Source organism: Pelobates fuscus, chromosome 3 (genome assembly GCF_036172605.1).
Source record: "Pelobates fuscus isolate aPelFus1 chromosome 3, aPelFus1.pri, whole genome shotgun sequence".
Lineage (NCBI taxonomy): Eukaryota > Metazoa > Chordata > Amphibia > Anura > Pelobatidae > Pelobates > Pelobates fuscus.
In genome coordinates, this window is record NC_086319.1 from 419977291 (window position 1) to 420001321 (window position 24031).

At 42.5% G+C, this 24031-nt stretch overlaps 1 protein-coding gene across 1 annotated transcript in view; it reads left to right on the forward strand.

Annotated features, from left to right (window-relative positions):
* The first annotated feature begins 419 nt into the window (after positions 1 to 419).
* LOC134603635 (alpha-2,8-sialyltransferase 8F-like) overlaps positions 420 to 24031 on the forward strand; it is an 89329-nt gene continuing 65717 nt past the window's right edge. The window contains exons 1-2 of the mRNA XM_063449784.1: positions 420 to 521; positions 7976 to 8056. Coding sequence (XP_063305854.1) covers positions 436 to 521; positions 7976 to 8056 — 167 coding nt within the window. The 5' untranslated portion in view covers positions 420 to 435. The remainder of the gene's footprint in view (positions 522 to 7975; positions 8057 to 24031) is intronic.

A 24031-nucleotide genomic window follows, 5' to 3' on the forward strand; every position in this document is an offset into this window, starting at 1 on the left:
TAACCACTACAGTTTCCAGGAGTGCAGGTCTTAGCTCATTGACTGAGATCTTCAGCTGATCACTGTCAGTCAATGAGCTAACACCTGAATTGTGGGGCATAGTGCATTAGTAGTGGAATGAAAGAGGTAACTAGACCCCAGCTAAGAAGTCAAACTGTTCAGAAATATTTTGACAAATTACAATGGGGAACACCAGGGTACTCCAAGCACCATAACCACTACAGCAAGATGTAGTGGTTATGGTGCGCAGAGTGTTCCTTTAACAAAGTAACAGTGTGAAGGCAAACAAAACATCTTCATTATAATCACATTAGTGAACTCTGAACTAACAGCGACTGGATTCTCTGAGCTGACAGAGTCACACCCAGAATGTCACCTATACGGCTCTGTCACAGCAGGTCTCTCCCCGGCATGGCTTTCAGAAGATGCAGATTTATGAATCTTATTATTATTTTGATATTATTAGTAACATTTTACAGCTTCTACAGGATTATTAGTGATCGAGTCTGTTACTGCCCAAGGTAAGTCCATTTTTATATAAATTTTATGTATTTTTACATTTAACATAATAAAACAAAGGCTCAGTGTTTTTGAATCTGCATTGAAGTTCGTCTTTAGTTGTATAAATGTAAGTTTTTTTTTAATTAGCAATAATTGCATCCTACTTTTATAACTTGTTATAAATTATCCAGAATTCTTGTAATTCACTCTGCAGACTGTTCTCAATCAGGAAAATTGCCGATTCCAGAACGCTGCCGATTTAACTGCTTGTTACCGAGTTATTTGTCTTTGCAGACAGGATGCACAGCTAGCGTAATTCCATGTATTGCAAGACGTAATGGAAAATATAGAGAGAATGATCCACTTTGGATAATAGAAGAATATCTGATATCTAACAAAAGGATGTTAGAAAGAATTGCCGTCGTTTACAGGAAAAGGAAATCTTTAATTATATGAGGGTAAAATCTCATCTTATAAAATCCTTAATGAAACAATGAGAATATAAAAAAAAAAAACGAAGGAGCGAGTTACAAAATTGAGAATTTTTTTAAACGAATGTCAAAATGCTTCCACTTTGTTGGAGACATAATGGAACCTCGAGTGGAATCGATAGATCTAAACGATTGGCGTAAAGCCTTTTGGGGAATATATCAAATCATTCACTGTTTAAACCTACAAGAATTACATTTCGAGAAATTTAATAGATGGTATTTGGTACCAAGCAGGCTAAAGGAGATCTATCCAAGATAATTAAATAACTGCTGGAGATATATAAATGGTGATTGCATGAACATGGAGGAACTGTCCATTAATTGTCCCCTTATGGAGAGACCATGCAAATAGAATAAAACAGTTATTAGAAATTGATTTACCTAATAGACCAGAAGGGATATTACGCCACTTAGGGATCCCAACTACGACCAGAGATAAACATCGATTTACAATTCATGTAATATTAATAACTGCAGAGACCTGGATATCTAAGTCATCATTCTCAATAAATACGAAATTAGAAGAAACATCAGAACAATGCAAGACAGAAAAGAGAATAGCAGGCTTTACAAGCTACGGAAACAAAGAAATATTAGGTAAAAAGAAAAATAGATCAATATTTAAAGTCTTAAAAATGTAGAGCATGAGTACAGCTGATTCCCAAATAGCACTCTATTCTAGGGATTTGAACTGATTAGCGAGTAAAACGTCTTGTTTTTGGTTTGATGGTCAGACTCTCGTCTATGGTATGATCGCTTTTCGAAGTTGGTCAAATGTAACGATTGGTTTAACAACTGTTTAATCTGCGGTCACAAACTAGAACATACGGTTTATGTTTGTATATAATTGTATATAATTAATTATACACACAAAAAGGAAAGGAAATTTAAAGAAAACTAAATTGCTGCTCAATGCGGCATGAAAATGAAAATTACTTAAATGTAGGCAGTTTTATTTTCCCATCTATTATTTCTGGTTTTCCAGTAATAGGGAGAGTGTTTATTATATGTCATATCTTATCTTTTAATATTTCACGCTTTCACTCCCTTCCCCTCTCTGTTAGACTTTCACCCAGTCTCCACTCCTTCAACAAAATCATTGTAAACGTACTTCTTCAGGAACCTATATCATTTAAACTGTGAATAGCTTTCATTCCCCGCACCCCACCCTGATTCCTGTCCTTGAACTGTCATCAAAACAAAACACTCAATATACACTATCCTAGCAATCTACTTTTCTACCCTACCCTTACCTTTTGTGTCATTTTACCCCACTCCCTCTAGCATGTAAACTCTAGCATGTAAACAAAGACATGTAAAGTCACTGAGCAGGGCCCTCAATCCCTCTGTTACTGTCACAATACCCCACTCCCTCTAACATGTAACCTCACTGAGCAGGGCCCTCAATCCCTCTGTTACTGTGTCACTATGCCCCACTCCCTCTAGCATGTACACTCACTGAGCAGGGCCCTCAATCCCTCTGTTACTGTGTCACTATGCCCCACTCCCTCTAGCATGTACACTCACTGAGCAGGGCCCTCAATCCCTCTGTTACTGTGTCACTATACCCCACTCCCTCTAACATGTAAGCTCACTGAGCAGGCCCGCAATCCCTCTGTTATGGCGTCACTATACCCCACTCCCTCTAACATGTAAACTCACTGAGCAGGGCCTCAATCCCTCTGTTACTGTGTCACTATACCCCACTCCCTCTAGCATGTAAACTCACTGAGCAGGGCTCTCAATCCCTCTGTTACTGTGTCACTATACCCCACTCCCTCTAACATGTAAACTCACTGAGCAGGGCCCTCAATCCCTCTGTTACTGTGTCACTATACCCCACTCCCTCTAGCATGTAAACTCACTGAGCAGGGCCCTCAATCCCTCTGTTACTGTGTCACTATACCCCACTCCATCTAACATGTAAACTCACTGAGCAGGCCCTCAATCCCTCTGTTATGGCGTCACTATACCCCACTCCCTCTAACATGTAAACTCACTGAGCAGGGCCTCAATCCCTCTGTTACTGTGTCACTATACCCCACTCCCTCTAGCATGTAAACTCACTGAGCAGGGCTCTCAATCCCTCTGTTACTGTGTCACTATACCCCACTCCCTCTAACATGTAAACTCACTGAGCAGGGCCCTCAATCCCTCTGTTACTGTGTCACTATACCCCACTCCCTCTAGCATGTAAACTCACTGAGCAGGGCCCTCAATCCCTCTGTTACTGTGTCACTATACCCCACTCCCTCTAACATGTAAACTCACTGAGCAGGCCCTCAATCCCTCTGTTACTGTGTCACTATACCCTACTCCCTCTAACATGTAAACTCACTGAGCAGGGCCCTCAATCCCTCTGTTACTGTGTCACAATACCCCACTCCATCTAACATGTAAGCTCACTGAGCAGGGCCCTCAATCCCTCTGTTACTGTGTCACTATGCCCACTCCCTCTAACATGTAAGCTCACTGAGCAGGGCCTCAATCCCTCTGTTACTGTGTCACTATACCACGCTCCTTCTAGCATGTAAACTCACTGAGCAGGGCCTCAATCCCTCTGTGTCTTTCACTATACCCCACTCCCTCTAGCATGTAAACTCACTGAGCAGGCCCTCAATCCCTCTGTTACTGTGTCACTATACCCCACTCCCTCTAGCATGTAAGCTCACTGAGCAGGGCCATCAATCCCTCTGTTACTGTCACTATACCCCACTCCCTCTAGCATGTAAACTCAATGAGCAGGGCCCTCAATCCCTCTGTTACTGTGTCACTATACCCCACTCCCTCTAGCATGTAAACTCACTGAGCAGGCCCTCAATCCCTCTGTTACTGTGTCACTCTACCCCACTCCCTGTAGCATGTAAGCTCACTGAGCAGGGTCATCAATCCCTCTGTTACTGTCACTATACCCCACTCCCTCTAGCATGTAAACTCAATGAGCAGGGCCCTCAATCCCTCTGTTACTGTGTCACTATACCCCACTCCCTCTAACATGTAAACACACTGAGCAGGGCCTCAATCCCTCTGTTACTGTGTCACTATACCCCACTCCCTCTAACATGTAAACTCACTGAGCAGGGCCCTCAATCCCTCTGTAACTGTGTCACTATACCCCACTCCCTCTAACATGTAAACTCACTGAGCAAGCCCTCAATCCCTCTGTTACTGTGTCACTATACCCCACTCCCTCTAACATGTAAACTCACTGAGCAGGGCCCTCAATCCCTCTGTTACTGTGTCACTATACCCCACTCCCTTTAGCATGTAACCTCACTGAGCAGGGCCCTCAATCCCTCTGTTACTGTGTCACTATACCCCACTCCCTCTAACATGTAAACACACTGAGCAGGGCCATCAATCCCTCTGTTACTGTCACTATACCCCACTCCCTCTAGCATGTAAACTCAATGAGCAATCCCTCTGTTACTGTGTCACTATACCCCACTCCCTCTAACATGTAAACTCACTGAGCAGGGCCCTCAATCCCTCTGTTACTGTGTCACTATACCCCACTCCCTCTAACATGTAAACACACTGAGCAGGGCCTCAATCCCTCTGTTACTGTGTCACTATACCCCACTCCCTCTAACATGTAAACTCACTGAGCAGGGCCCTCAATCCCTCTGTAACTGTGTCACTATACCCCACTCCCTCTAACATGTAAACTCACTGAGCAGGCCCTCAATCCCTCTATTACTGTGTCACTATACCCCACTCCCTCTAACATGTAAACTCACTGAGCAGGGCCCTCAATCCCTCTGTTACTGTGTCACTATACCCCACTCCCTTTAGCATGTAACCTCACTGAGCAGGGCCCTCAATCCCTCTGTTACTGTGTCACTATACCCCTCTCCCTCTAACATGTAAACTCACTGAGCAGGCCCTCAATCGCTCTGTTACTGTGTCACTATACCCCACTCCCTCTAACATATAAACTCACTGAGCAGGCCCTCAATCCCTCTGTTACTGTGTCAGTATACCCCACTCCCTCTAGTATGTAAGCTCATTGAGCAGGCCCTCAATCCCTCTGTTAATGTGTCACTATACCCCACTCCCTCTAACATGTAAACTCACTGAGCAGGGCTCTCAATCCCTCTGTTACTGTGTCACTATACCCCACTCCCTTTAGCATGTAACCTCACTGAGCAGGGCCCTCAATCCCTCTGTTACTGTCACTATACCCCACTCCATCTAGCATGTAAACTCACTGAGCAGGACCTCAATCCATCTGTTACTGTGTCACTATACCCCACTCCCTCTAACATGTAAACTCACTGAGCAGGCCCTCAATCCCTCTGTTACTGTGTCACTATACCCCACTCCCTCTAACATGTAAACTCACTGAGCAGGGCCCTCAATCCCTCTGTTACTGTGTCACTATACCCCACTCCCTCTAACATGTAAACTCACTGAGCAGGGCCCTCAATCCCTCTGTTACTGTGTCACTATACCCCACTCTCTCTAACATGTAAACTCACTGAGCAGGGCCCTCAACCCCTCTGTTACTGTGTCAGTATACCCCACTCCCTCTAACATGTAAGCTCATTGAGCAGGCCCTCAATTCCTCTGTTACTGTCACTATACCCCACTCCCTCTAGCATGTAAACTCACTGAGAAGGGCCCTCAATCCCTCTGTTACTGTGTCACTATACCCCACTCCCTCTAACATGTAAACTTACTGCGCAGGCCCTCAATCCCTCTGTTACTGTGTCACTATACCCCACTCCCTCTAACATGTAAATTCACTGAGCAGGGCCCTCAATCCCTCTGTTACTGTGTCAATATACCCCACTCCCTCTAGCATGTAAACTCACTGAGCAGGCCCTCAATCCCTCTGTTACTGTCACTATACCCCACTCCATCTAACATGTAAACTCACTGAGCAGGGCCCTCAATCCCTCTGTTACTGTCACTATACCCCACTCCCTCTAACATGTAAACTTACTGCGCAGGCCCTCAATCCCTCTGTTACTGTGTCACTATACCACATTCCCTCTACCATGTAAACTCACTGAGCAGGGCCCTCAATCCCTCTGTTAATGTGTCACTATACCCCACTCCCTCTAACATGTAAACTCACTGAGCAGGGCCTCAATCCCTCTGTTACTGTGTCACTATATCCCACTCCCTCTAACATGTAAACTCACTGAGCAGGCCCTCAATCCCTCTGTTACTGTGTCACTATACCCCACTCCATCTAACATGTAAACTCACTGAGCAGGCCCTCAATCCCTCTGTTACTGTGTCACTATACCCCACTCCCTCTAACATGTAAACTCACTGAGCAGGCCCTCAATCCCTCTGTTACTGTGTCACTATACCCCACTCCCTCTAACATGTAAACTCACTGAGCAGGGCCCTCAATCCCTCTCTAACTGTGTCACTATACCCCATTCCCTCTAACATGTAAACTCACTGAGCAGGGCCCTCAATCCCTCTGTTACTGTCACTATACCCCACTCCCTCTAACATGTAAACTCACTGAGCAGGGCCTCAATCCCTCTGTTACTGTGTCACTATACCCCACTCCCTCTAACATGTAAACTCACTGAGCAGGCCCTCAATCCCTCTGTTACTGTGTCACTATACTCCACTCCCTCTAACATGTAAGCTCATTGAGCAGGGCCTCAATCCCTCTGTTACTGTGTCACTATACTCCACTCCCTCTAGCATGTAAGCTCATTGAGCAGGGCCCTCAATCCCTCTGTTACTGTGTCACTATACCCCACTCCCTCTAGCATGTAAACTTACTGAGCAGGCCCTTAATTCCTCTGTTACTGTGTCACTCCCTCTAACATGGAAGCTCACTGAGCAGGCCCTCAATCCCTCTGTTACTGTGTCACTATACTCCACTCCCTCTAGCATGTAAGCTCATTGAGCAGGGCCCTCAATCCCTCTGTTACTGTGTCACTATACCCCACTCCCTCTAGCATGTAAACTTACTGAGCAGGCCCTTAATTCCTCTGTTACTGTGTCACTCCCTCTAACATGGAAGCTCACTGAGCAGGCCCTCAATCCCTCTGTTACTGTGTCACTATACTCCACTCCCTCTAGCATGTAAGCTCATTGAGCAGGGCCCTCAATCCCTCTGTTACTGTGTCACTATACCCCATTCCCTCTAACATGTAAACTCACTGAGCAGGGCCCTCAATCCCTCTGTTACTGTCACTATACCCCACTCCCTCTAACATGTAAACTCACTGAGCAGGGCCTCAATCCCTCTGTTACTGTGTCACTATACCCCACTCCCTCTAACATGTAAACTCACTGAGCAGGCCCTCAATCCCTCTGTTACTGTGTCACTATACCCCACTATCAGCAGCAGGTATGCATGTTTGGGTGATTGCAACCTCTTGTATGTAAATATATTTGGGAGTCCAGGCCCCAGCTCCCCGGTTTTGCACCCCTCCCGGTCACAGGTGCCTCATTCCAGGGTCCTATTTAAGCCTGAAAGGCAGAGAATCCCAGGAGGAAGGATTTTGTTCTCATACAAGCAGGCACTAAGGACCTGCCAAAAATGGGGTACATTGGCGTGATGGAAGGTTTATAGTAATAATGGTCATATACTGTAACTAGATCCCCAATAGTTTTGCATAAGTTAAGTGTTTGTAACAAAAACTATTAAAATCTGAGAGCTTTGAAGTTGGTGTTCAGTGAGTAAGTGAGTTGGATATTGTTTGTATAGATTGCCAAAAGGTTCTGTGGTGCTGTACATCTGGTGAAATTACCGTCATAATCGTATACGATCTAGCTGTAGGGATATTACAGGAATCATTTAATAAAACCAAACTATGGACTATCCATCACATTTTTATATTTCTCTGTGTTGGTTTTATTTATAACCTTTAGTAAACTCTGTGACGTTCGGCTTCTGAGGAAGCGACCGAGATGGCGTCAGGGAGGATGAAGGGTGGGGTGAACGGGTAATGGGAATTTTCCTTATATTATACATTAATCTGATTTGTTTGTTTTTCTGATAGAGCCCACGATCAATTACTGTCCTTACCAGAGGAAACATGTCGGCAAATAAGGAACTCCATCATTCTCACACAACTGAAAAAGTAAGACCTTCATTATTTATCATTTCAATAAATATACTCATTCATTTATACCCTGTATAGTGTCCTGGATTCAGTTATGCCCTATATAGCGTGTGACTTTCTATCTCTGGAATCAGTTACACCCTGTATAGCGTGTGGCTTTCTGTCTCTGGAATCAGTTATACCCTGTATAGCGTGTGGCTTTATATCTCTGGAATCAGTTACACCCTGTATAGCGTGTGGCTTTATATCTTTGGAATCAGTTACACCCTGTATAGCGTGTGGCTTTATATCTTTGGAATCAGTTACACCCTGTATAGCATGTGGCTTTATATCTCTGGAATCAGTTACACCCTGTATAGTGTGTGGCTTTATATCTCTGGAATCAGTTACACCCTGTATAGCGTGTGGCCTTATATCTTTGGAATCAGTTACACCCTGTATAGCGTGTGGCTTTATATCTCTGGAATCAGTTACACCCTGTATAGCGTGTGGCTTTATATCTCTGGAATCAGTTACACCCTGTATAGCGTGTGGCTTTATATCTCTGGAATCAGTTACACCCTGTATAGCGTGTGGCTTTCTATCTCTGGAATCAGTTACACCCTGTATAGTGTGTGGCTTTCTATCTCTGGAATCAGTTACACTCTGTATAGTGTGTGGCTTTATATCTCTGGAATCAGTTACACCCTGTATAGCGTGTGGCTTTATATCTCTGGAATCAGTTACACCCTGTATAGTGTGTGGCTTTCTATCTCTGGAATCAGTTACACTCTGTATAGTGTGTGGCTTTCTATCTCTGGAATCAGTTACACCCTGTATAGCGTGTGGCTTTATATCTCTGGAATAAGTTACACCCTGTATAGTGTGTGGCTTTCAGTCTCTGGAATCAGTTACACCCTGTATAGTGTGTGGCTTTCTATCTCTGGAATCAGTTACACCCTGTATAGTGTGTGGCTTTCTATCTCTGGAATCAGTTACACTCTGTATAGTGTGTGGCTTTCTATCTCTGGAATCAGTTACACCCTGTATAGCGTGTGGCTTTATATCTCTGGAATCAGTTATACCCTGTATAGCGTGTGGCTTTATATCTCTGGAATCAGTTACACCCTGTATAGCTTGTGGCTTTATATCTCTGGAATCAGTTACACCCTGTATAGCGTGTGGCTTTATATCTCTGGAATAAGTTACACCCTGTATAGTGTGTGGCTTTCTGTCTCTGGAATCAGTTACACCCTGTATAGCGAGTGGCTTTATATCTCTGGAATCAGTTACACCCTGTATAGTGTGTGGCTTTATATCTCTGGAATCAGTTACACTCTGTATAGCGTGTGGCTTTATATCTCTGGAATCAGTTACACCCTGTATAGCGTGTGGCTTTATATCTCTGGAATCAGTTACACCCTGTATAGCGTGTGGCTTTATATCTCTGGAATCAGTTACACTCTGTATAGCGTGTGGCTTTATATCTCTGGAATCAGTTACACCCTGTATAGCGTGTGGCTTTATATCTTTGGAATCAGTTACACCCTGTATAGCGTGTGGCTTTATATCTCTGGAATCAGTTACACCCTGTATAGCGTGTGGCTTTATATCTCTGGTATCAGTTACACCCTGTATAGTGTGTGGCTTTATATCTCTGGAATCAGTTACACCCTGTATAGTGTGTGGCTTTATATCTCTGGAATCAGTTACACCCTGTATAGCGTGTGGCTTTATATCTCTGGAATCAGTTACACCCTGTATAGCGTGTGGCTTTATATCTCTGGAATCAGTTACACCCTGTATAGTGTGTGGCTTTATATCTCTGGAATCAGTTACACCCTGTATAGCGTGTGGCTTTATATCTCTGGAATCAGTTACACCCTGTATAGCGTGTGGCTTTATATCTCTGGAATCAGTTACACCCTGTATAGCGTGTGGCTTTATATCTCTGGAATCAGTTACACCCTGTATAGCGTGTGGCTTTATATCTCTGGAATCAGTTACACCCTGTATAGCGTGTGGCTTTATATCTCTGGAATCAGTTACACCCTGTATAGCGTGTGGCTTTATATCTCTGGAATCAGTTACACCCTGTATAGCGTGTGGCTTTATATCTCTGGAATCAGTTACACCCTGTATAGCGTGTGGCTTTATATCTCTGGAATCAGTTATACCCTGTATAGCGTGTGGCTTTATATCTCTGGAATCAGTTACACCCTGTATAGCGTGTGGCTTTATATCTCTGGAATCAGTTATACCCTGTATAGTGTGTGGCTTTCTATCTCTGGAATCAGTTACACCCTGTATAGTGTGTGGCTTTCAGTCTCTGGAATCAGTTACACCCTGTATAGCGTGTGGCTTTATATCTCTGGAATCAGTTACACCCTGTATAGTGTGTGGCTTTCTATCTCTGGAATCAGTTACACTCTGTATAGTGTGTGGCTTTCTATCTCTGGAATCAGTTACACCCTGTATAGCGTGTGGCTTTATATCTCTGGAATCAGTTATACCCTGTATAGCGTGTGGCTTTATATCTCTGGAATCAGTTACACCCTGTATAGCTTGTGGCTTTATATCTCTGGAATCAGTTACACCCTGTATAGCGTGTGGCTTTATATCTCTGGAATAAGTTACACCCTGTATAGTGTGTGGCTTTCTGTCTCTGGAATCAGTTACACCCTGTATAGCGAGTGGCTTTATATCTCTGGAATCAGTTACACCCTGTATAGTGTGTGGCTTTATATCTCTGGAATCAGTTACACTCTGTATAGCGTGTGGCTTTATATCTCTGGAATCAGTTACACCCTGTATAGCGTGTGGCTTTATATCTCTGGAATCAGTTACACCCTGTATAGCGTGTGGCTTTATATCTCTGGAATCAGTTACACTCTGTATAGCGTGTGGCTTTATATCTCTGGAATCAGTTACACCCTGTATAGCGTGTGGCTTTATATCTTTGGAATCAGTTACACCCTGTATAGCGTGTGGCTTTATATCTCTGGAATCAGTTACACCCTGTATAGCGTGTGGCTTTATATCTCTGGTATCAGTTACGCCCTGTATAGCGTGTGGCTTTATATCTCTGGAATCAGTTACACCCTGTATAGTGTGTGGCTTTATATCTCTGGAATCAGTTACACCCTGTATAGTGTGTGGCTTTATATCTCTGGAATCAGTTACACCCTGTATAGCGTGTGGCTTTATATCTCTGGAATCAGTTACACCCTGTATAGCGTGTGGCTTTATATCTCTGGAATCAGTTACACCCTGTATAGCGTGTGGCTTTATATCTCTGGAATCAGTTACACCCTGTATAGCGTGTGGCTTTATATCTCTGGAATCAGTTACACCCTGTATAGCGTGTGGCTTTATATCTCTGGAATCAGTTACACCCTGTATAGCGTGTGGCTTTATATCTCTGGAATCAGTTACACCCTGTATAGCGTGTGGCTTTATATCTCTGGAATCAGTTACACCCTGTATAGCGTGTGGCTTTATATCTCTGGAATCAGTTATACCCTGTATAGCGTGTGGCTTTATATCTCTGGAATCAGTTACACCCTGTATAGCGTGTGGCTTTATATCTCTGGAATCAGTTATACCCTGTATAGTGTGTGGCTTTCTATCTCTGGAATCAGTTACACCCTGTATAGTGTGTGGCTTTATATCTCTGGAATCAGTTACACCCTGTATAGCGTGAGGCTTTATATCTCTGGAATCAGTTACACCCTGTATAGCGTGTGGCTTTATATCTCTGGAATCAGTTACACCCTGTATAGCGTGTGGCTTTATATCTCTGGAATCAGTTACACCCTGTATAGTGTGTGGCCTTCTGTCTCTGGAATCAGTTACACCCTGTATAGTGTGTGGCTTTATATCTCTGGAATCAGTTATACCCTGTATAGTGTGTGGCTTTCTGTCTCTGGAATCAGTTACACCCTGTATAGCGTGTGGCTTTATATCTCTGGATTCAGTTACACCCTGTATAGCGTGTGGCTTTATATCTCTGGAATCAGTTACACCCTGTATAGCGTGTGGCTTTATATCTCTGGAATCAGTTACACCCTGTATAGTGTGTGGCCTTCTGTCTCTGGAATCAGTTACACCCTGTGTGGCTTTATATCTCTGGAATCAGTTATACCCTGTATAGTGTGTGGCTTTCTGTCTCTAGAATCAGTTACACCCTGTATAGCGTGTGGCTTTATATCTCTGGAATCAGTTACACCCTGTATAGCGTGTGGCTTTATATCTCTGGAATCAGTTACACCCTGTATAGCGTGTGGCTTTATATCTTTGGAATCAGTTATACCCTGTATAGTGTGTGGCTTTCTGTCTCTGGAATCAGTTACACCCTGTATAGCCTGTGTGGCTTTATATCTCTGGAATCAGTTATACCCTGTATAGTGTGTGGCTTTCTGTCTCTGGAATCAGTTACACCCTGTATAGCGTGTGGCTTTATATCTCTGGAATCAGTTACACCCTGTATAGCGTGTGGCTTTATATCTCTGGAATCAGTTACACCCTGTATAGCGTGTGGCTTTATATCTCTGGAATCAGTTACACCCTGTATAGCGTGTGGCTTTATATCTTTGGAATCAGTTATACCCTGTATAGTGTGTGGCTTTCTGTCTCTGGAATCAGTTACACCCTGTATAGCGTGTGGCTTTATATCTCTGGAATCAGTTACACCCTGTATAGCGTGTGGCTTTATATCTCTGGAATCAGTTATACCCTGTATAGTGTGTGGCTTTCTATCTCTGGAATCAGTTACACCCTGTATAGTGTGTGGCTTTATATCTCTGGAATCAGTTACACCCTGTATAGCGTGAGGCTTTATATCTCTGGAATCAGTTACACCCTGTATAGCGTGTGGCTTTATATCTCTGGAATCAGTTACACCCTGTATAGTGTGTGGCCTTCTGTCTCTGGAATCAGTTACACCCTGTATAGTGTGTGGCTTTATATCTCTGGAATCAGTTATACCCTGTATAGCGTGTGGCTTTATATCTCTGGAATCAGTTACACCCTGTATAGCGTGTGGCTTTATATCTCTGGAATCAGTTACACCCTGTATAGCGTGTGGCTTTATATCTCTGGAATCAGTTACACCCTGTATAGCGTGTGGCTTTATATCTTTGGAATCAGTTACACCCTGTATAGCGTGTGGCTTTATATCTCTGGAATCAGTTACACCCTGTATAGTGTGTGGCCTTCTGTCTCTGGAATCAGTTACACCCTGTGTGGCTTTATATCTCTGGAATCAGTTATACCCTGTATAGTGTGTGGCTTTCTGTCTCTGGAATCAGTTACACCCTGTATAGCGTGTGGCTTTATATCTCTGGAATCAGTTACACCCTGTATAGCGTGTGGCTTTATATCTCTGGAATCAGTTACACCCTGTATAGCGTGTGGCTTTATATCTTTGGAATCAGTTACACCCTGTATAGCGTGTGGCTTTATATCTTTGGAATCAGTTATACCCTGTATAGTGTGTGGCTTTCTGTCTCTGGAATCAGTTACACCCTGTATAGCCTGTGTGGCTTTATATCTCTGGAATCAGTTATACCCTGTATAGTGTGTGGCTTTCTGTCTCTGGAATCAGTTACACCCTGTATAGCGTGTGGCTTTATATCTCTGGAATCAGTTACACCCTGTATAGCGTGTGGCTTTATATCTCTGGAATCAGTTACACCCTGTATAGCGGGTGGCTTTATATCTTTGGAATCAGTTACACCCTGTATAGCGTGTGGCTTTATATCTTTGGAATCAGTTACACCCTGTATAGTGTGTGGCTTTCTGTCTCTGGAATCAGTTACACCCTGTATAGCGTGTGGCTTTATATCTCTGGAATCAGTTATACCCTGTATAGTGTGTGGGCTTTATATCTCTGGAATCAGTTACACCCTGTATAGCGTGTGGCTTTATATCTCTGGAATCAGTTACACCCTGTATAGTGTGTGGCTTTATATCTCTGGAATCAGTTACACCCTGTATAGCGTGTGGCTTTATATCTCTGGAATCAGTTACACCCTGTATAGCGTGTGGCTTTATATCTCTGGAATCAGTTACACCCTGTATAGCGTGTGGCTTTATATCTCTGGAATCAGTTACACCCTGTATAGCGTGTGGCTTTCTGTCTCTGGAATCAGTTACACCCTGTATAGTGTGTGGCTTTATATCTCTGGAATCAGTTACACCCTGTATAGTGTGTGGCTTTATATCTCTGGAATCAGTTACACCCTGTATAGCGTGTGGCTTTATATCTCTGGAATCAGTTACACCCTGTATAGCGTGTGACTTTATATCTCTGGAATAAGTTACACCCTGTATAGCGTGTGGCTTTATATCTCTGGAATCAGTTACACCCTGTATAGCGTGTGGCTTTATATCTCTGGAATCAGTTACACCCTGTATAGCGTGTGGCTTTATATCTCTGGAATCAGTTACACCCTGTATAGCGTGTGACTTTATATCTCTGGAATAAGTTACACCCTGTATAGTGTGTGGCTTTATATCTCTGGAATCAGTTACACCCTGTATAGCGTGTGGCTTTATATCTCTGGAATCAGTTACACTCTGTATAGCGTGTGGCTTTATATCTCTGGAATCAGTTACACCCTGTATAGCGTGTGGCTTTATATCTCTGGAATCAGTTACACCCTGTATAGCGTGTGGCTTTATATCTCTGGAATCAGTTACACCCTGTATAGCGTGTGGCTTTATATCTCTGGAATCAGTTACACCCTGTATAGCGTGTGGCTTTATATCTCTGGAATCAGTTACACCCTGTATAGCGTGTGGCTTTATATCTCTGGAATCAGTTATACCCTGTATAGCGTGTGGCTTTATATCTCTGGAATCAGTTATACCCTGTATAGCGTGTTGCTTTATATCTCTGGAATCAGTTATACCCTGTATAGCGTGTGACTTTATATCTCTGGAATCAGTTACACCCTGTATAGCGTGTGGCTTTATATCTCTGGAATCAGTTACACCCTGTATAGCGTGTGGCTTTATATCTCTGGAATCAGTTACACCCTGTATAGCGTGTGGCTTTATATCTCTGGATTCAGTTACACCCTGTATAGTGTGTGGCTTTATATCTCTGGAATCAGTTACACCCTGTATAGCGTGTGGCTTTATATCTCTGGAATCAGTTATACCCTGTATAGCGTGTGGCTTTATATCTCTGGAATCAGTTATACCCTGTATAGCGTGTGGCTTTATATCTCTGGAATCAGTTACACCCTGTATAGCGTGTGGCTTTATATCTCTGCAATCAGTTACACCCTGTATAACGTGTGGCTTTATATCTCTGGAATCAGTTACACCCTGTATAGCGTGTGGCTTTATATCTCTGGAATCAGTTACACCCTGTATAGCGTGTGGCTTTATATCTCTGGAATCAGTTACACCCTGTATAGCGTGTGGCTTTATATCTCTGTAATCAGTTATACCCTGTATAGCGTGTGGCTTTATATCTCTGGAATCAGTTATACCCTGTATAGCGTGTGGCTTTATATCTCTGGAATCAGTTACACCCTGTATAGCGTGTGGCTTTATATCTCTGGAATCAGCTACACCCTGTATAGCGTGTGGCTTTATATCTCTGGAATCAGTTACACCCTGTATAGCGTGTGGCTTTATATCTCTGGAATCAGTTACACTCTGTATAGTGTGTGGCTTTATATCTCTGGAATCAGTTACACACTGTATAGCGTGTGGCTTTATATCTCTGGAATTAGTTACACCCTGTATAGCGTGTGGCTTTATATCTCTGGAATCAGTTACACCCTGTATAGCGTGTGGCTTTATATCTCTGGAATCAGTTACACCCTGTATAGCGTGTGGCTTTATATCTCTGGAATCAGTTACACCCTGTATAGTGTGTGGCTTTATATCTCTGGAATCAGTTACGCCCTGTATAGCGTGTGGCTTTATATCTCTGGAATCAGTTACACCCTGTATAGCGTGTGGCTTTATATCTCTGGAATCAGTTACACCCTGTATAGTGTGTGGCTTTATATCTCTGGAATCAGTTATACCCTGTATAGCGTGTGGCTTTATATCTCTGGAATCAGTTACACCCTGTATAGCGTGTGGCTTTATATCTCTGGAATCAGTTACACCCTGTATAGCGTGTGGCTTTATATCTCTGGAATCAGTTACACCCTGTATAGCGTGTGGCTTTATATCTCTGGAATCAGTTACACCCTGTATAGCGTGTGGCTTTATATCTCTGGAATCAGTTACACCCTGTATAGCGTGTGGCTTTATATCTCTGGAATCAGTTACACCCTGTATAGTGTGTGGCATTATATCTCTGGAATCAGTTACACCCTGTATAGCGTGTGGCTTTATATCTCTGGAATCAGTTACACCCTGTATAGCGTGTGGCTTTATATCTCTGGAATCAGTTATACCCTGTATAGCGTGTGGCTTTATATCTCTGGAATCAGTTACACCCTGTATAGCGTGTGGCTTTATATCTCTGGAATCAGTTATACCCTGTATAGTGTGTGGCTTTCTATCTCTGGAATCAGTTACACCCTGTATAGTGTGTGGCTTTATATCTCTGGAATCAGTTACACCCTGTATAGCGTGAGGCTTTATATCTCTGGAATCAGTTACACCCTGTATAGCGTGTGGCTTTATATCTCTGGAATCAGTTACACCCTGTATAGCGTGTGGCTTTATATCTCTGGAATCAGTTACACCCTGTATAGCGTGTGGCTTTATATCTTTGGAATCAGTTACACCCTGTATAGCGTGTGGCTTTATATCTCTGGAATCAGTTACACCCTGTATAGCGTGTGGCTTTATATCTCTGGAATCAGTTATACCCTGTATAGTGTGTGGCTTTCTGTCTCTGGAATCAGTTACACCCTGTATAGCGTGTGGCTTTATATCTCTGGAATCAGTTACACCCTGTATAGCGTGTGGCTTTATATCTCTGGAATCAGTTACACCCTGTATAGCGTGTGGCTTTATATCTTTGGAATCAGTTACACCCTGTATAGCGTGTGGCTTTATATCTTTGGAATCAGTTATACCCTGTATAGTGTGTGGCTTTCTGTCTCTGGAATCAGTTACACCCTGTATAGCCTGTGTGGCTTTATATCTCTGGAATCAGTTATACCCTGTATAGTGTGTGGCTTTCTGTCTCTGGAATCAGTTACACCCTGTATAGCGTGTGGCTTTATATCTCTGGAATCAGTTACACCCTGTATAGCGTGTGGCTTTATATCTCTGGAATCAGTTACACCCTGTATAGCGTGTGGCTTTATATCTCTGGAATCAGTTACACCCTGTATAGCGTGTGGCTTTATATCTTTGGAATCAGTTATACCCTGTATAGTGTGTGGCTTTCTGTCTCTGGAATCAGTTACACCCTGTATAGCGTGTGGCTTTATATCTCTGGAATCAGTTACACCCTGTATAGCGTGTGGCTTTATATCTCTGGAATCAGTTATACCCTGTATAGTGTGTGGCTTTCTATCTCTGGAATCAGTTACACCCTGTATAGTGTGTGGCTTTATATCTCTGGAATCAGTTACACCCTGTATAGCGTGAGGCTTTATATCTCTGGAATCAGTTACACCCTGTATAGCGTGTGGCTTTATATCTCTGGAATCAGTTACACCCTGTATAGTGTGTGGCCTTCTGTCTCTGGAATCAGTTACACCCTGTATAGTGTGTGGCTTTATATCTCTGGAATCAGTTATACCCTGTATAGTGTGTGGCTTTCTGTCTCTGGAATCAGTTACACCCTGTATAGCGTGTGGCTTTATATCTCTGGAATCAGTTACACCCTGTATAGCGTGTGGCTTTATATCTCTGGAATCAGTTACACCCTGTATAGCGTGTGGCTTTATATCTCTGGAATCAGTTACACCCTGTATAGCGTGTGGCTTTATATCTCTGGAATCAGTTACACCCTGTATAGCGTGTGGCTTTATATCTTTGGAATCAGTTACACCCTGTATAGCGTGTGGCTTTATATCTCTGGAATCAGTTACACCCTGTATAGTGTGTGGCCTTCTGTCTCTGGAATCAGTTACACCCTGTGTGGCTTTATATCTCTGGAATCAGTTATACCCTGTATAGTGTGTGGCTTTCTGTCTCTGGAATCAGTTACACCCTGTATAGCGTGTGGCTTTATATCTCTGGAATCAGTTACACCCTGTATAGCGTGTGGCTTTATATCTCTGGAATCAGTTACACCCTGTATAGCGTGTGGCTTTATATCTTTGGAATCAGTTACACCCTGTATAGCGTGTGGCTTTATATCTTTGGAATCAGTTATACCCTGTATAGTGTGTGGCTTTCTGTCTCTGGAATCAGTTACACCCTGTATAGCCTGTGTGGCTTTATATCTCTGGAATCAGTTATACCCTGTATAGTGTGTGGCTTTCTATCTCTGGAATCAGTTACACCCTGTATAGTGTGTGGCTTTATATCTCTGGAATCAGTTACACCCTGTATAGCGTGAGGCTTTATATCTCTGGAATCAGTTACACCCTGTATAGCGTGTGGCTTTATATCTCTGGAATCAGTTACACCCTGTATAGCGTGTGGCTTTATATCTCTGGAATCAGTTACACCCTGTATAGCGTGTGGCTTTATATCTTTGGAATCAGTTACACCCTGTATAGCGTGTGGCTTTATATCTCTGGAATCAGTTACACCCTGTATAGCGTGTGGCTTTATATCTCTGGAATCAGTTATACCCTGTATAGTGTGTGGCTTTCTGTCTCTGGAATCAGTTACACCCTGTATAGCGTGTGGCTTTATATCTCTGGAATCAGTTACACCCTGTATAGCGTGTGGCTTTATATCTCTGGAATCAGTTACACCCTGTATAGCGTGTGGCTTTATATCTTTGGAATCAGTTACACCCTGTATAGCGTGTGGCTTTATATCTTTGGAATCAGTTATACCCTGTATAGTGTGTGGCTTTCTGTCTCTGGAATCAGTTACACCCTGTATAGCCTGTGTGGCTTTATATCTCTGGAATCAGTTATACCCTGTATAGTGTGTGGCTTTCTGTCTCTGGAATCAGTTACACCCTGTATAGCGTGTGGCTTTATATCTCTGGAATCAGTTACACCCTGTATAGCGTGTGGCTTTATATCTCTGGAATCAGTTACACCCTGTATAGCGTGTGGCTTTATATCTCTGGAATCAGTTACACCCTGTATAGCGTGTGGCTTTATATCTTTGGAATCAGTTATACCCTGTATAGTGTGTGGCTTTCTGTCTCTGGAATCAGTTACACCCTGTATAGCGTGTGGCTTTATATCTCTGGAATCAGTTACACCCTGTATAGCGTGTGGCTTTATATCTCTGGAATCAGTTATACCCTGTATAGTGTGTGGCTTTCTATCTCTGGAATCAGTTACACCCTGTATAGTGTGTGGCTTTATATCTCTGGAATCAGTTACACCCTGTATAGCGTGAGGCTTTATATCTCTGGAATCAGTTACACCCTGTATAGCGTGTGGCTTTATATCTCTGGAATCAGTTACACCCTGTATAGTGTGTGGCCTTCTGTCTCTGGAATCAGTTACACCCTGTATAGTGTGTGGCTTTATATCTCTGGAATCAGTTATACCCTGTATAGTGTGTGGCTTTCTGTCTCTGGAATCAGTTACACCCTGTATAGCGTGTGGCTTTATATCTCTGGAATCAGTTACACCCTGTATAGCGTGTGGCTTTATATCTCTGGAATCAGTTACACCCTGTATAGCGTGTGGCTTTATATCTCTGGAATCAGTTACACCCTGTATAGCGTGTGGCTTTATATCTCTGGAATCAGTTACACCCTGTATAGCGTGTGGCTTTATATCTTTGGAATCAGTTACACCCTGTATAGCGTGTGGCTTTATATCTCTGGAATCAGTTACACCCTGTATAGTGTGTGGCCTTCTGTCTCTGGAATCAGTTACACCCTGTGTGGCTTTATATCTCTGGAATCAGTTATACCCTGTATAGTGTGTGGCTTTCTGTCTCTGGAATCAGTTACACCCTGTATAGCGTGTGGCTTTATATCTCTGGAATCAGTTACACCCTGTATAGCGTGTGGCTTTATATCTCTGGAATCAGTTACACCCTGTATAGCGTGTGGCTTTATATCTTTGGAATCAGTTACACCCTGTATAGCGTGTGGCTTTATATCTTTGGAATCAGTTATACCCTGTATAGTGTGTGGCTTTCTGTCTCTGGAATCAGTTACACCCTGTATAGCCTGTGTGGCTTTATATCTCTGGAATCAGTTATACCCTGTATAGTGTGTGGCTTTCTGTCTCTGGAATCAGTTACACCCTGTATAGCGTGTGGCTTTATATCTCTGGAATCAGTTACACCCTGTATAGCGTGTGGCTTTATATCTCTGGAATCAGTTACACCCTGTATAGCGTGTGGCTTTATATCTTTGGAATCAGTTACACCCTGTATAGCGTGTGGCTTTATATCTTTGGAATCAGTTATACCCTGTATAGTGTGTGGCTTTCTGTCTCTGGAATCAGTTACACCCTGTATAGCGTGTGGCTTTATATCTCTGGAATCAGTTATACCCTGTATAGTGTGTGGGCTTTATATCTCTGGAATCAGTTACACCCTGTATAGCGTGTGGCTTTATATCTCTGGAATCAGTTACACCCTGTATAGTGTGTGGCTTTATATCTCTGGAATCAGTTACACCCTGTATAGCGTGTGGCTTTATATCTCTGGAATCAGTTACACCCTGTATAGCGTGTGGCTTTATATCTCTGGAATCAGTTACACCCTGTATAGTGTGTGGCTTTATATCTCTGGAATCAGTTACACCCTGTATAGTGTGTGGCTTTCTATCTCTGGAATCAGTTACACCCTGTATAGCGTGTGGCTTTATATCTCTGGAATCAGTTACACCCTGTATAGCGTGTGACTTTATATCTCTGGAATAAGTTACACCCTGTATAGCGTGTGGCTTTATATCTCTGGAATCAGTTACACCCTGTATAGCGTGTGGCTTTATATCTCTGGAATCAGTTACACTCTGTATAGCGTGTGGCTTTATATCTCTGGAATCAGTTACACCCTGTATAGCGTGTGGCTTTATATCTCTGGAATCAGTTACACCCTGTATAGCGTGTGGCTTTATATCTCTGGAATCAGTTACACCCTGTATAGCGTGTGGCTTTATATCTCTGGAATCAGTTATACCCTGTATAGCGTGTGGCTTTATATCTCTGGAATCAGTTATACCCTGTATAGCGTGTTGCTTTATATCTCTGGAATCAGTTATACCCTGTATAGCGTGTGACTTTATATCTCTGGAATCAGTTACACCCTGTATAGCGTGTGGCTTTATATCTCTGGAATCAGTTACACCCTGTATAGCGTGTGGCTTTATATCTCTGGAATCAGTTACACCCTGTATAGCGTGTGGCTTTATATCTCTGGAATCAGTTATACCCTGTATAGCGTGTGGCTTTATTTCTCTGGAATCAGTTACACCCTGTATAGTGTGTGGCTTTATATCTCTGGAATCAGTTACACCCTGTATAGCGTGTGGCTTTATATCTCTGGAATCAGTTACACCCGGTATAGCGTGTGGCTTTATATCTCTGGATTCAGTTACACCCTGTATAGTGTGTGGCTTTATATCTCTGGAATCAGTTACACCCTGTATAGCGTGTGGCTTTATATCTCTGGAATCAGTTATACCCTGTATAGCGTGTGGCTTTATATCTCTGGAATCAGTTATACCCTGTATAGCGTGTGGCTTTATATCTCTGGAATCAGTTACACCCTGTATAGCGTGTGGCTTTATATCTCTGCAATCAGTTACACCCTGTATAGCGTGTGGCTTTATATCTCTGGAATCAGTTACACCCTGTATAGCGTGTGGCTTTATATCTCTGGAATCAGTTACACCCTGTATAGCGTGTGGCTTTATATCTCTGGAATCAGTTACACCCTGTATAGCGTGTGGCTTTATATCTCTGTAATCAGTTATACCCTGTATAGCGTGTGGCTTTATATCTCTGGAATCAGTTATACCCTGTATAGCGTGTGGCTTTATATCTCTGGAATCAGTTACACCCTGTATAGTGTGTGGCTTTATATCTCTGGAATCAGTTACACCCTGTATAGCGTGTGGCTTTATATCTCTGGAATCAGTTACACCCTGTATAGCGTGTGGCTTTATATCTCTGGAATCAGTTACACTCTGTATAGTGTGTGGCTTTATATCTCTGGAATCAGTTACACACTGTATAGCGTGTGGCTTTATATCTCTGGAATCAGTTACACCCTGTATAGCGTGTGGCTTTATATCTCTGGAATCAGTTACACCCTGTATAGCGTGTGGCTTTATATCTCTGGAATCAGTTACACCCTGTATAGCGTGTGGCTTTATATCTCTGGAATCAGTTACACCCTGTATAGTGTGTGGCTTTATATCTCTGGAATCAGTTACGCCCTGTATAGCGTGTGGCTTTATATCTCTGGAATCAGTTACACCCTGTATAGCGTGTGGCTTTATATCTCTGGAATCAGTTACACCCTGTATAGTGTGTGGCTTTATATCTCTGGAATCAGTTATACCCTGTATAGCGTGTGGCTTTATATCTCTGGAATCAGTTACACCCTGTATAGTGTGTGGCTTTATATCTCTGGAATCAGTTACACCCTGTATAGCGTGTGGCTTTATATCTCTGGAATCAGTTACACCCTGTATAGCGTGTGGCTTTGTGTCCCCCATGAAAGGGGAAATATACCTCCATATTGAGAATCATTAGACAAGTATGAATTAATTGGTGTCTGCTAGTTTCCCTTTCCATAGATGGGAAGTGGTTACAATCATGAAAGAGAGAATTCATTCTTCCTCCCTGGATCTGCTCTCTCAATAGTTTGGGTTTCAGTGGGACAGTTCCAATTTTGGAGTCTTTTTTGCCATCCTAAATTTCCTTTAGAAGCACAAAGCACTCTGTGTGGTCTTCCATGTTGGAGACTGGTCTGGAGTTTGCACTCTAGTAGACAGCCACTAGAGGAGGAGTTACCCTGCAAGGTAAATATTGCAGTTTATGAAAACACGTAGACTGATACTGATTAACTATATACATAATTATTAATAATTAAATTAATAAAATATAAAAAAATATATAGATGTTTTATTTCGTTCTAACTGTATTGTGATATTAATATATATATAAAAAAATTATATATATATATATATATATATATATACGTATATATACACATATGTATATATATATATACATATATTAATTCTACACATATATTTATGTAATAATTTGACATAATTAGGTATCCTAATTAATTACAATTAGCGGGACCTGCCTGACAACCCATGTTGAAAGTATAGGGAATTTAATTTGCTAGCACTATATTTAACCCTATAACTTTCCAAAACACCATAAAACCTGTACATGGGGTTTTTTTTTTTTACTCGGGAGACTTCGCTGAACACAAATATTAGTGTTCAAAACAGTAAAATGTATTACAACGATGATATCGCCAGTAAAAGTGACGTTTTCTGCATTTTTCACGCACAAACAGCACTTACACGGACGATATTATTGCTGTGATACTTTTTACTGTTTTTAAACACAAATATTTGTTTTCAGCGAAGTCTCCCGAGTACAACAGTACCCCTCATGTACAGGTTTTATGGTGTTTTCAACAATTACAGCGTCAAATATAAGGCTTGTGTTGTGTTCATTTTTTTCACATTAAAATTCGCCAGATTGCTTACGTTGCCTTGATGACCCATGGTAGCCCAAGAATGAAAATTACCCCTATGATGGCATACCATTTGCAATAGTAGACAACCCAAGGTATAAAATGATATATGATAAGGGGGGGTGCATTTAATATGAAAGAGGTGAATTACGGTTGGATAGACATATAGCGCAAATTCCAGGTTTTGTTTACATTTTGTTTTGTTCACAACGTGTACATTTGGCTCCGTCCTTAAGGGGTTAATAGCCATAAAAGAAAACA